This window comes from Triturus cristatus, chromosome 2_1, assembly GCF_964204655.1.
Source record: "Triturus cristatus chromosome 2_1, aTriCri1.1, whole genome shotgun sequence".
NCBI lineage: Eukaryota > Metazoa > Chordata > Amphibia > Caudata > Salamandridae > Triturus > Triturus cristatus.
Window position 1 is genome coordinate 1,126,738,072 of NC_140581.1, and position 15,000 is coordinate 1,126,753,071.

Genomic DNA, 15,000 nt, shown 5'->3' on the forward strand with positions numbered 1-15,000 from the left:
CAAAGGAAGGTATGGGCATATAACCGGAGGGCTGTGCAGTTTGACTTTCCACTTTTATTTTCACAGATTTGCTAAAGATAATTTCCGATGAGGTGAATCACCAATTGGGTGGTAACTGTATATATTTCATTAAGCATGCAAATTGTGTGCTTATACAGAAAACAGCAGGAGTGGGCCCAGGGAGTTAGATTTCCTAGGTCCTGATGAAAAGTCGATAGGAGCACGGCTTGAAAGATGTTGATCTTGTAGGAAAGAAGACTCATAATTTCTCCTCTACGGTCCCTTTTTAAGCATACAGACTAGGGGTCAGACTAAATAGGTCATACCCACTAGCTAGGTATTTTTGGACTTCACACAACCCCCCCCCCACCTCCTATTTTTCAACATCTTCATTAACATTATATAGTCAGAAAAAGTGCTCCTGCGTAGTTCGCAGCACACCTCGTTCCGTAGCGGAAAGGGATGGACCTGATGATGAAGCCTGCCACCAAAAGGCAACCCTGGTGGGTGAGGGTTTCACAAGAATACTTTTGTTTTCTCCAGTGAAGGGTTGATTTTCTGGACAGAGATGGGTTCCATATTTGTGATGTAACGCTTTACGTGGAAAATTAACTTTGTGTTTCCTCTCACTCCCTCTTGTTTTTGGTACATAAAACACAAATACCCTCACTGTCGCATTCGGATTGCAATAAACAGAAGACAAAACTTTCCACCAGTTGATACTGGACTTGGCACCACACCACCCAGAACTAAATGAGCCTTGATATCAATGTCACCTAGCAATATCTCACTCCATTCCTTCACCAATTTATACTGTAGACATAACCACCTGATAGCCATGACTCATGGGAGGCAAAGCCTTCAATGTATCATGATGGTTGTCTTCTCCCTCATCAAAGGTAAAAGTTACACTCCATGCATGGTTATCTATTATTTATGCCATGCGTTTTTGTTCATGTGCATCAGTTACAAGCAAAGACTTTAACACATATTTAGATCACATGAGAGAAATAGGCCTTGTAAGTATGGCCTATGTTGTTTTCTACAGTAAACTGATTCTAAGAGGTAAACTGAGAGAAAAGAAGCATGACTTTTTTCAAGTCAATTAAGATGTAATGTGGTAATAACTCAGAAATGGACCTCTGCATTGGAGTTATAGATTAGTGAATGTGCATTAAAATTGACATGAGCAAAAGGCTTTACTGTCTCACAGAATGCATGTAACAGTTACTCTACTTTGGAACAGCTTGTCTAATATTCACAAAGCCTGCTCAATGTGATTTCACCTTACTTCACATTACCCCTTTGAATCCTTGGTTAAATGCTTTAAAAAATATACACATGGAAAAATGCCATGGCATAAGTCATATATGCAGATGTGCAGAATATCTTATTTAGCAACATTGTTGAGGGGAAACAAAGAAGTATGACTGACCCACTTGCCTTCTGCTCTTGTGAGTCATGGCTTCTCTCCACACAGTAGTAATAAATAGCGCATAAGGAAAGTCGCGCTTTTATGCTCTCAAATAGCACATACCATAGTATTTATATGAGAAAGGAAATATCCAGTTGAGAGAAACAAAACAAATCTGACCTTAGTAGCAAGATAAACAAGGAAACGACCAATAGATTGAGTCACAAATAGTCTTCACATCGCTGATAGTAGAGCAATTGTGAATAAGAGAGTGATCCATATGTTACTATAGAATCCCTTGCTACTGTAGTCAGCTATGAGAGATAAATGACAACAGATCTTTAATTCGAAAACAATGGCATGTGGAAATGAACCATATACAGGGGACATGGCAAAGAGTTGTTAATAGAATACATTAAAAAGAAGACATATGCTATAAAGCATCACTACCTACATTGTCATTCTTGTACATAGGTTTTACACAAGAAGATTGAACATTGTTATTTTTCACAAAAGAAGTGTTTAACAAGGTAACATACTAGTGATCATAACTAAAATAAAAAATATGATGATGAGCTGAGCACGCATATATCTTTGCTATAACAGAGTTCATTTGGTGATAAATACTGCATAATGTATAGTAACTGGAAATGTACTACGAACTTTGAGACAGAATATTCTTAGTGCTATTTAAAAAATATATATATATTTGCTTAGTAATGTGACCAATTTTGCAATTAGTACAAGAAGGCTGTGATGCATAGAACTATGTTTTATTGGCATAGGCAGAACGAGGCCTCAATGAGACCTCGACCACATCTTAGATTAGACGGACACATTCATTTTGTTAGACACGGGAGGTCAAGTGATTTGCCTAGAATCACAGGATGTTGAGCATCCATGCTGAGACTTGAACCGGTTCCCTAGCTTTGAGGTAAGGAAACGTTTGGGGGGTTTGTCAGATGTTTTCGGTCGCTTCCTGAGCTAGCAATGCTGTCTGATTTTCTACTGATTTGCTGCATATTCTGGACTTAGACTAGTTGCCAGGTTTTACCCATTCTGTAACTATTCTGATTTATTTTTTAAATACATGCTTATGACTGAAATATGTATCTTGTAATGTATAATGTTCATATATTTTGCCTTTTGTACTCTGTATTGCACTTTAATATTTGAATAAAAATCCGTGGTTTCTGAATTACTGTTCTCAAGCTTCTTTTGAGCAATGACTAATTCTGTTTTTAATCTTATATTTAGCCATGCATTTCCCCATCTATTCTTGAGGACAACACCATCCACGACACTGCATTAGACGCTTCATTTTTAACATGTCAGGCTATCAAAAACAGCACCAACAGTATACACAGATGGAGTAGCAATAAAAGAAGGGCCTTTTGCCAAGAGCACGACCAGATGATCGAAAAGCATTGGTGTTTTTTGTTTTTGAATGCCATTTGAAGGAAAACCAATGTTTTTGTATTTTTGTATACTGAACAGCTGCTTTTTTCCTGAACTGGAATATTTTGGGCAACGCTCGGATCGAGGTGGAGGAAGTGGAACCGTTTAAGTTATATTTTTATGTATGTATATAAGTATTCACAAAAACATATACTACTGACCTTCATCAGGAGGCTCCTCAAGACCTGGCTGTTCGAGCAGTAGCAGCACCCCCACCCCCGCCTGAGTAGTGGGCTTTACAAATGCTTGATTGATTGATTGATTATGGAAACATGTGCTGATCATTGCTGCCATGTATTTCCAAAAAGGTTGAATAAATACTTTCAAATAAATGTAAGTAGGTCCATTTTGGACTTCTGATTTCAGTAAAATACTGCTCAGTCCTCCGACTAAATGCAGAAGTAAAGTATGGAATGAAATACCCCAAGAATGAACTTAAAGAATCTAGCGAACATATTTTGTACCTTGTTGCTTTCAGTACGGTTGCAGGAAGTGACATTTCAAGGGCTCTCCTTGCTTCTCTCAGTGTCATTTCTAATGTGCAGGCTCCGTTTATGTAGTGAATGATGTCAAATGGTCTGAGGCTCCCTTCTATGTCTGCTGCTGAGCCTGGACTGATTTCACTAATATACAGCACTTGGCAAAGGCTGTCATAACCTCCCAACAAAGACAGACCTGCATTGAAGAGAAAGCAATAAAGAAATTAATTTGTGGGCATGAACTCTACATTTAAAGAAAGAAAACATACAGTACATATTTGAAGGATGAATGGAGTGTTCAGTACCCAACTCGTGTTTGTTACACATCAGTGTAATGTCAGGCAGCATGTGAGGCATCACTGGAGCCTTGGGCAGCTCCAGAATCCTCCGGAGAAGGAGTCTGACAGTCTTGGGTGCAGCTCGGAGCAAATCCACTGCTTCGGTGTGACTCATGTTTGTGACGTCAATGTCGTTTACCTGTAAGGAGAAGAAAGGTGGGTAAAAATGGCAGGTGATGTGCATGATAAAAACAGTATTTAAAACCAAAAGTTACATATCACAGTAAATCAACAATTATAATTGTGACTGACAGTCTTCATGGCCAATGTTCTCCAATAAGTTACTGTGATCTCAGAAAACAAAGAAAATGTGAGCTCTTGTTTCATCATTGTTACTCTGTTTCTTGTGTGACATTTGAACTTTCAGGGCTGCATTCATATACTAGCACCAACATACCTTTTTCCATTCATAGCAAAAGTAGTAGTATTTATTTGATCACTACAAAGGTGTGTCATTAAAGGCTGGTATGGTTTGAGGTGCTTTCACATTTTAGAACTCTGAATGTCAGTGAAGGTCAGTGGGTAGACTTTTTTTTATATTATACTGTTTCAGGCACTGTAATACTTACAGAAAAACAACCTGCTTCTGTGCACGATGAAGCACAATTTTTAAACTGATGGTAGTTGACAGAGTTTTGGCTCAACTACGTGTGTGAACGTGTTGTGTGTTTTAATAAATCCAAAACTGCCATTATGAATAAAAATTGCCTCATTGTGATGATGTACTCTATTTTTAGAACCTGGATGTAACCATCCTTTTCTGGTGAGGGGAAATTAAGGGAAAACTATTTATTATCTTACTAGGTTTCCCATTTGAAGATAAAACAAATTATTGCCAGCAATAATATACATAAACAAAGACCTCTCATAATCCCACACTCGCCATCAGTCTTAAAGCCTACAAGGACAACACTGCTGGAAAAATAGCCCATGGGTATAAATAATACACTGTCTATCTGATGGATGGTATGCCTCCAGGAGGTGGTGGAGAATTAAAAGTGCTAATATTCATACAACACTCATCCAGGCCTAATGATGTGAAATTGGCAAGATTATAGTAGCCGAATAGAGCCATAAAATACTACCTTTCTAACTTAAAACAAAATGCCCAAGAATAGAAATTAAAGGCATTGATATGGGTTTCTGTACTTCCAGCCAATGAATGACTTAAGACCTTTTTTTATAATATATATTATAATATATATTTTATTTATTCAATTTTCAAAAGTACAACATAAAACAGAGGTACAATAACATCTTTCATTTCCCATATTTGCTCATTTACAGGCTTTTCCTTTTACATACAACTTATTCCCTCAACTGAGCCGAGGGTGTGTCCGCCTTTTGCTTATTTTGCGTATCCGTGTCCATATCTGACAGGGTATCATTCTATCTCATGAGTACATATGACTTGAAAGTCTCCCATATGTGCTTGGGCCTCAAAGCTATCGGGAGTTCTTCTGAGTAGCAGGCAAGTTGATTTTTACAATACGCTGTATCAGTTAACCAGTGTTCAAAGTTTGGTGCCCTTCTACCACCCCAGTTCTGTGCCACCCTTCACTCTACAAGCAGCAATGCTATGGCCGCTAGCTTCCGACACCTCGCTGCAATTCTGAGATCTGTCTCAACAGACAATTATGTGGTGTGCACTCTACCTCCTCCGCCACCATTTCAGATACTGTTTGTGTGACCTGCACCCAGAAGTCTTGCATCTTTCCACAATACCACGCTAAATGCATAAAATGAGCATCTGGTGTTCACCACCTTACACAGTTGGTTGATTCCCGCAACCATATTTGTATAGTTTCTGTGGGGTGTAATAGAGCTGTTGGATGTACTTAAAATGTATGATGCGCAGATTGCAATTCGCTGTTAGCCGCCCCGTTAGATTGCAGGAAAATTCCCAATCTTTCTGCGTAAGGGGGTTACCCAGCACTATGTTCCATTTCTCCATACTTTTGTCATGCTGCGGACAAATCTCTGGCTGTGTTGCGTTACATAGTCAGGAAATTAGCTTTGTTCTGGAGGGGCTATCTAGCATTACTTGTAGTGGCTTTAGCGCTTGCGGTGCCACTGGGTGATGCGGGTTTACAGTCTTTAGAGCTGCTTGCAACCTATAGTATATAAACCTATGCAGAAGGGTAGCATTACTTTTGCCAATGGCAGCCTCAAACGTGATGTAGGTACTGTTAGGATATGCATCTCCCCATGTGTTTATTCCCATTTCCACCAGCAGCACTGGTGCCTTGGGTTCACTCGCCACAGATACTTCGGGATAGTGCACCAATGGAAACGCAGGGGCAAATAATTGCATCTTTCGCACCCATTTTACTATTGTCTGTCAGGCCATAATTGTACTGCCAGCATGATTGGTTTTGCCTCTCGAGCCTAGTCTAAGCAACCTTGGTAGGAGAGCTGTGAGTGGCAGGGGGTATACTCCATCCGCCTCTACCGCTACATGAGGAAGGAATGGGGAGAAGAACCAATAGTGAGCAAAGGGCGCTTGAGCACACAAATAGTACAAGTAGAGATCCGGAGCCCCTAATCCTCCCCGCGATTACGGCTTTGTGAGCAAATCCCATCTGCAGCAGGGTTGCTTCCCCGCACACAATAGTTTAATTAACAGTGTGCAGAGAGCTGAGAATAATGCCCTCATCAGCTGCAAAGGAACGTTGGTGAACAGATACAAAAATGTGGGTAGAATGACCATCTTTATAACTGCCACCCTGTCTGCCAATGCAATGGGAGTCGTATCCACCTAGCTACCTGATCCTCTGTTGCAGACAAGACAATACCATAATTTTCTTTTAGTACCACCTCTGGGTCTTTATGTACCCACACCCCCAAGTACTTCACCAGCTCATCACTCCATGACAGCGGGAAGTCCAGATCGCATGGCATCGTGCTGCTCGTTAGGGGGAATACAGACGACTTTTCCCAGTTTATTCTAAGCCCAGATAGTTTTTCAAACTTGATATATTCTCTTATCAGGGGGCTTAACTGATCTTCTGGGTCACGGATATACAGTACCATATCGTCTGCATACAGTGATATTGCCAGGGGTCTCTGCCGGAATCCCAGTGCTGCACCTGTGTGCCTCTGTCTCACTGTACATGCCAGTGGCTCAAGGGCTAACGCAAATAGCATGGGGGACTGAGGGCATCGCTGTCTTGTTCCCCTGTAGATGAGAATTAGTGAGGAGTGATTATTGTTTATATGCATTCTAGCCACTGGGTCGGTGTACAACAATTTAATCCACTGAGTGAATGCAAGCGGCATTCCAAATCAATGAAGCATATCGAACATAAAGCCCCACTTGAAAGAATCAAAGGCTTTTGCTGCATCAAGCAGCACTGCTGCTGCCTTCATGTCAGGGTATAACTGGTGCAGCAAAGCAAACATTGTTCTTAGATTGTGTGTGGTTGATCACTCAGGGATGAATCCCGATTGATCCGGCAGCACTAACACCATCATCAAGGGCTTTAGACTAGTCGCAATGAGCTTTGCCAGTATTTTCGTGTCTATATTCAGGAGCGAGAGTGGCCTGTAGGAGTCACATTTTACTGGGTTTTTCCCTGGTTTCAACAAGGTTATTATCAGGGCCTCTCTTAATGTTGGGGGGAGCATCTTTGCCTCATATGCTTCGACATACATTTCATAAACGTGCGGCACCAGTAGCTCCGCATACGCTTTATAGAACTCACCGGGCAGCCTGTCACTCCCCGCTGCTTTCCAATTCGGCAGTGCAGCTATGGCCTCTTGTATCTCTTCCAATGAGAATGGTTCCACCAAGTATTCGGGTTGCCCAGGAGATAGCGAGGCGACCACAATCTCATCCATATAATCCTTAATTTCGTCTTCCGCCGCTGACTCTACTGGGCTATGTAAACTAGTGTAGTAGTCTACAAATTGAGAAAGCACTTGGGCGTGTTGTAACATTTAGTACCATCAGGGCCTTCCAGTTCTGTTATGTATGTCTGTATGTGAGGCACCCTTATTTTGGAGGCCAGACAGCGACCAGGTCTTACACCCTCCCCATATTGTCTAGCTACCCATCTCCTTGACATATGCTTTATCTCCAGCTCAGCCGTTTCATTATATTTCGTCACCAACTTTCTGATTTCTGGTAGTGTGTGTGCCAGTTGTGTTGCTTCATATTGCCTCTCTAATTTTCTCAGAGATTCTTCAGTCCTCTGCATTCTAGGCCATACGGTCTTCAGTACCCCTGCCTGGAGGCTAATACAGGTACCACGTATAGTAATTTTAAACGCCCCCCATAGCGTGCCCACGCTTTCCACTGTTCCCTGATTCTCTGGGAAGAATTGTGTTATAGCCATGTGGACCTCATCCTTAAACACAGGGTCCAGAAGTGATGTGCTCTGCAACCGCCACTGGAATGCTTGTGTGTTTCTTGAAGTTATTGCCAATTCTAAAATGGGCGTGATCCGATAAGGTTTTCGGTAAGTGTGCTACGTTTCCCACCCATGTAGTCGCTTCTCCCAAGGTTAACCAATATTTCAGCCTAGACCAGGTTTTGTGTACTGAGGATACATGTGTCCCCTCTCTGGCCAGGGGGTTTCTTGCCCTCCAAATATCAGTCAGCGAGTGTGCGCCCATAATATCATGCACCACGCGCGCAGCTCTTTTACCCTGCCACTCTATGGTTGCGTTGCGATCCAGAACAGGGTCTAGATATATGTTTAGATCGCCACCCCATAATATTATCTCAGGTTGTAGCATATATAATTTGCGCGCTACTTAACGGTAGAAATCAGGTTCATCTGTATTGGGGCCGTATGTGGTAACTATAGTGATGTGTTTACCATTGAGTACTCCCTGTATTAATGCGAAGCGGCCTATTTCATCCATCACTGTGTTTGTGAGTGAGAAGGGGCAGCCTTTTTTACCAATATAAAGAGTCCTTTAGCATAATAGGAGTATGATGACCACGCTCTCACCATTGCCCATTTTGCTCCCACGTGTGTTCCCCCCAATTTTGACAAGTGGGCCTCCTGCAACAATACGATCTGGATATGATGTCTATCAATATAAGCAAATAACTGATTAATCTTTTTAGGGCTATTCAAACCCCTTACTTTCCAAGTCAAACATTTAAGACGCTCCACCATTGCACGTACGTTTAAATCCTGACATATTCATTTCTGTCATTGTATATCTTTTCACCTGTATGTGACTCATAGCTACAGCTTTGACTGCGATGTACCTAACATACATATAACCAACTTTGCCCCACCCACTTTAGCATCCCAATCATGCCAAAGACATTCACTTAGCAGTAGATGATAAAATACACAAAACAACAATAAGTTGCTAACATTTCCCACCTTAAACTCCATTCTAATTTAAGCTGTCCGGGTGTGCCCTCGGTGGGGGCCACTGAGTGCACTGTACTCCACCCGCCTACCCGGGTGTGGCCGGTGTTTCTATGTTAGTCATCCCTTATTATTCCATTGTGCTGGAACCTGGCCCTGCATATGTGCACACATTGAGATTGCAACTTTTTCCAGTTTTTCCAGTGTTCTACCCCTCTCTCTAATGCTAGTACACTGTGTACCAATGGCCCCCGGTGTTTACCAGTTGGACATTATCAATTCACAGATCCCACTTGCCCCTGTATGCGTACAGTGTTAAACATCAAGTCTATTATATCTTTTGGAGACTGCCTGCGTAACAGATACTTACAGTGAGGCTTGGTTCATTTTTCTAAGGTGTTCGGCCTCCCCTACCATGGGAGACCAATTCTCATGGGGCAGCGAGGGGAGAACCCCACCCGAGGCCAGTCCTTCTCCAGCAGCACAGGAGCAGTGAAAAATCCCGCCCTTGACGTTTTCCAGTAGTCAATCTGAAGAGCAGGGAGCTGCCGACTGGTCACACTTTCTTTTAAAAAAATTCTGTAACTGCTCTCGGAGGAGTGAAGAATTTGGGTTTGCCTATATATGTGACCCGAGGCTTGCGGGGTAAAGCATAGCGTAAGGAATGCCTGCTGTGCATAGTTTTTCCTTCACTGTGGCAAATTCTTTACGGGCAGTCTGAACAGCCATTGTAAAGTCCAGAAAGAAGCACACTTCATTCCCTGGTAGGAGACAGTCTGCTTTTCCCGTGCCATGCGTAGAATTGAGTCCCGATCTCAATAATGTAATATTCTGGCGATAATCGGCTGAGGCGGGGACCCCAGTGGCGGTCTAACGGCCAGTCATCTATGTGCTCTCTCTACAATCAATACTTGAGAGAGTTGTTCTGTTCCAAAAATTTCCTTTAGCATTGTTTCGACATAGTCCTCCAGGCGTCCGGTGTTTGTGCTTTCAAGGATTCCCATGATGCGGACAATGTTGCGCCTGGAGCGCACCTCCAGGTCTTCATTTAGTCTTTTATGACTTCCAGTATTTTCTCCATCCCACCACCGAGATCCGCTGCTCCGCCGCTGTCAGGCGTGCAGCCTGCTTGTCTAGCTTGTAGGCCCTGTTGTCCATTCGCAACGATATGTCTATTTTCCCATCAATTGCTTGGAGGCGTTGTTTCATCGCCAGGAGTGTGGCCTCTAGCAGCGACGTGGCCTGCTGTCCAGCCTCCAGCTCCGTGTCAGAGTGAGCATTTGCAGGCCTAGCCAAGCTCCGTGAATCTAAGTTGAGCTGTTACTGCTGCTTATCCGTTTTCCCCATACTGTGGCGATGTTATACCACCGAGGTGCACTGGAGATCCTCCCAGCAACTCAGAGCTTTACCCAGGTGTCGTTCTTCTGCCTGGAGGGGGGTAGCCACCCTACTTGCGTGCCGCAGGGTTTTCTGTAATCTTGTCCCCTCAGCTTTTCTCGTTCTATGGGACCGTCTTTGTAACACATGTGACTCTAAGCATTTCCCGATCCCTTCTTCTCATATGCCTATCACATAGAATTCATTTAATTGTGTTGCCTGCTTTCCCTACGGTCAGTTAGTCTCGCTTGCGGGACACCCCGCAATTGTACCCCGCCCCATACTCTGCTTCTTCTTGTTCGTTTTATTCTGTGTAGGGGAATCTATTATATTCTCCGCTCCTGCGTGCTGTCGCGTGTGCAGACCTCAATGTGGATCACCCCCACCACGTTGGCCCCGTCTCAGGCCTTCGCCCCCCAGTACATTTTCCCTGCTGTCCCTAGGCCTCACAAACTCAGCAATCAGCAGTCTGAGTGCCCGGGAGCGAGGTCTGCGGGGCTCCGTTTAATTGTCTCTGCCCGTGTGTATAGAAGTGATGAACTCCGCCGCTATCCGCACTCAATGCGGTCCTCTGGTTCTGTGGCCCCTCTGCGTGCAGGCTGCAGTTCTGCCGCCTGCCCGAGCTAACCACTGCTGCTGATTTCTGGCACTGTCTGATGCTGGGTCCCCGCCTCGCAGAGTCCACCGCCCCTGATTTCTGGCGCTTTCCAATGCTGGGTTTTTCTGCCGCTGCGCACCTCTTCTCGCTAGTTAACTGCTACCAGTGCAGTCACCCGTCCATGGTTTCCAGCCTCCACAATCTTTCTAGGCTGCCGCGATCAGGCCACCATCATGCCCAGCCCGACCTGCGGTCTCTGCGATCCTCCATAGCTTTCCATCTTCTGCTGGTCCCAGTGTTAGTTTCCCTCTCGATTTCAGTGCACTGTTTCTTTAGGGCTCAGGTTCTTTGCTTTTTTAGCTCCGATAGATGTCGACACTGCTGTATTTTGATTGTTTGTGGAACCGGCCGGCAGAGCAGCACTAAAGTGCAGCCATGTTGCCGCAGGCTTTGTAGCGCCCCCCCCCCCCCCCAATGACTGAAGACCTTATAATACATGTCAACACATTTGTAGTGATGTGGGTGAAAAGAGATGTGATAAAGGGTCAGACTGAAAAAGACTAGATTAAGCCAGAAAGGATAAGGAAGATATACGGAAAATAAGTGAAGACTGAAAGGTGCAGCCGATTGTATGACAAAGAAACAATTGATTGACAGAATGCTGGGCAATGCAAACATACACCCCAGTCAGAAGGATCTGGATTTAAACCATAATTTTTTTGCTCACAACACCATCCCGGTTTGGACCCAGCCATATGCAAATCAGTCTTGACCCTGTTCCTCATGGGAACAGATCAGCCTGAACTGCTAAGCCAGGTCCTCCCTGGACCGGAAACAAGCATCCTGAGACCGGTTTCATGGCATCACCCTTCATCAGCCAGGCTGGCTTGAATCCAGTGGTATAGTGAGCACGGGACCCTTGTGTGGTGAGCAAAAGAATGATGGATTAAACCCAGATACTTGTGACTGGGGGTGAATGTTTGCATTGTCCAGCATTCCGTCCTTCAATTGCACCCTTTTCTATGCTTTGTGCTCTATATTTGTCAAGGAGTTGATACCCCTTTTTGGATGGAATGTATGCAATATGATTATGTTTTTATTATGAATATTTTTAATTGTTATGATATATCCTATTGGTCAAGGTTAGAATCCTCCACCTTGTGCTTGGTTTATGGCTGACGAATCTATGAATACAGTATGAGAAAGGTGGTGTGGTTATACAGAGTTTGCCAAAGGAAACATTAAGGCTTTTGTTCAGGTCTTTAAACAAACCATTATTTAAGAAGGCTGGTATAGCTGCCTCTTTATTTGTAGGAAGTGGGCTGGATCTCATGTTTGCCTTTAAGATATCTCTTACCAAGGTAGCAAAATGAATGTTGGTTTTAGAATTTTTTGTTCACAATTACAGGTACAAAAATAGAACACAAGAAAATTGAAATCTATCATCCCCAAAACAATATCTGTTCTATGCCAGAGCATAAAGGAAAAATAGCTGCCCTTATACCCACTTGAGCAATCTTCTTCAAAAACCCAAATGTTTAAGAGCCAACTTATCATATATCTTAATTTTTGTGGCTAGCCCTTTAAGCAGACGAACCATTTTCAATTTATATTAGTTTGAGGGTGATGCGGAAGGACGTCCAGGTACAAATTATTTGCATACAACCATATATAAAATGTTTATACTTTTCATTCATCAATAGAATCAGTTGACATGTTTATCAACATGGTGCCAGATATTATCTGATTTATTATCGCCTATTTCTGAATGCTGTTTAGCAATGAAATGTAAACTATTTGGCATATGACAGCGAAAAAGGATACTGTAAATCCTTGATGCATCGGATGTTGTTACTTAGCTCATCAGAATAGATTACCAATCTGAATAGTCCTTGTGTTGAGATTATATTCCACTTTATTTTTAAAAAAATATTGAAGACTCTTAACTCTTTAAAATACATTATTTTATCACAATTTACCAGAGAAGGCGAAGTAAAAAGTTATTTTTCAAAATGGAAACTAATACATATTGCATGAAAGTTATTTTGGCGGTTAAAGTCAGACACTGCAATCTAATGCATTCTTCAAATATTTAGAGATATTGCAAGTCTGGTTCCAAACAAATTCAGAGTACCTGATCTTCTAAAGGTGAATCTAGTATTATCAATATTCGTATTCTTTTAGAAGCTCACATCAATGATTAAGCCTAGAGTGTTACCCTGTGTGGAGAGCTTAGCATACAAATCTGCTGTGGGGAGAGTACAATGATATATTGTCAGCCTTGTGCTGCAATCCTTTTTGCATGAGAGGTGTGTGTTGCAAGAACTGTCACAGCTGTGACATATTTTGGTATGTTGCATAAGGACAGTGTAAATACATTGCACATGCACTTGCTTTTCTTTTGGTATGTATTTTAAAAAATCTACGTCCTATCATGTATATCGTCAAGGTACATAGATGTGGGGTTATGAATGGCAATATACTTATTTCCAAGATACCTAGCAGTGGAGTTTAGAATAGTAAATATATACCTAACTGTAAGTACTATATTTAATACTCAATAGTGTGGTGGAACACCCACAATAAAGGGAACGTACTCTAAAACCCTAAGTAACTATTTTTTGTTATAAGTAATGAAATGGTTACGGTTTCATAACATCACCTCCATTACCAATTCAAAAATTCTATCATAATTTTTTTAAGAACATTTCCTAATTTGCTTCTCTGTTAAAACCTAATTCATCACTTCTGAAATTAACTTACTTTTTCTAAATGGATAGGCTAAGAAATTTTGGAAATGGGAGATATAGCATTCCTCTGCTCTTCTAAGGGTTAGGGCTCCAGAAGATATAAAGCAGAAATTAGGGACAATAGAAAACTTCACTTATGAGGGAGAAAGGAACTGACAAATGTGATAATCACTTTTGAAGGAAAGGAAGCTAACAAATGTCATAGTAAATACTGCATTGGAGCACACTGTGCTTTATTCATCTCTATTGAGGTGTGCACTAAATGTCATATAAACATTTTAGAAGTAATAAACACATACCAAACCTACAATATGAAAAACCCTAAACTGTGGTTCCTAAAAAGTGGTTGATCATTGACAAATAGTGAAACCAAAACTTGTAAGCATATTAGCTAGTAATTGAAACCATCCATTTCAGATGCATTCTGCAAAATATATTGTCAATCAAGAGGATGAAGATATGTTTCCTCAAACATGTTCAAGATATATCATAGCTGGCTAGATATGAAATGTGATTTACAAGTGTCTGGGCCTAATAATCTATAAAATAAATACTTCTAGTGTACCCCAGACTTAACTAATGGTAACATAAGCCAAGACTATGATCAAGACTGGTTGTGACTTGGTATAGTTTTAATTTGTGGAAGTTAGGAAATAACACAAATAATAAGTCTATCTCTTACCTTTATGAGCCTGTCACCAGGTTGCAGCCTCCCATCACTTTTGGCAGGATCTTGAACAATGTCATGAATGTAACAGCCGACACGATTGCTAGCCTTGGTCACAGTGAAACCCAGACTGCCCTTTTCTGATTTAGTGAGGGTGACATGGAGTTCTACTTCCTGGGTATGGAAAATGACAGATCAGCAAACAAGTCTGGTTTTCAGACATTTGACTAAAATTTATAAATAAGTTGTAGTTGACCCAGGTTTGGTACGTGTGAACCCAGTAGAGGTGAAACCATGCAAATCTTTGTATCTAAAATTAAATGGCAAGGAAGTCAGGAAGTCAAGGGGCAGCTAAATTTTTCGCAAGAAGATTATGACTTTCCACCTATTAAATGGAGCATTGGCAGTGTTGCTCAACTAATCCTTCAAATGCGTCTGGCAATATCCCTTGGAAAAACCATCACACAGTATTGGATTATAGCCACACATGATGAGAAACCAATTTGGCTGCAGCTATATAGTGAATATTTCACCTATAAACGTCACTTTTCTAATGGTCACTAGGGAATAGAGGATAGCTGCTACG

General features: G+C 41.9%; 1 protein-coding gene across 8 annotated transcripts in view; it reads right to left on the bottom strand.

The window, feature by feature from the left end:
* PTPN13 (protein tyrosine phosphatase non-receptor type 13) overlaps window positions 1-15,000 on the bottom strand; it is an 830,096-nt gene that overhangs the window by 186,144 nt on the left and 628,952 nt on the right. For all 8 annotated transcript variants that reach the window (XM_085636547.1, XM_085636545.1, XM_085636546.1 and 5 more), the window contains 3 exons: window positions 14,430-14,588; window positions 3,657-3,828; window positions 3,337-3,547 (listed from right to left, as the gene is read on the bottom strand). In XM_085636547.1, coding sequence (XP_085492673.1) covers window positions 3,337-3,547; window positions 3,657-3,828; window positions 14,430-14,588 — 542 coding nt within the window. The remainder of the gene's footprint in view (window positions 1-3,336; window positions 3,548-3,656; window positions 3,829-14,429; window positions 14,589-15,000) is intronic.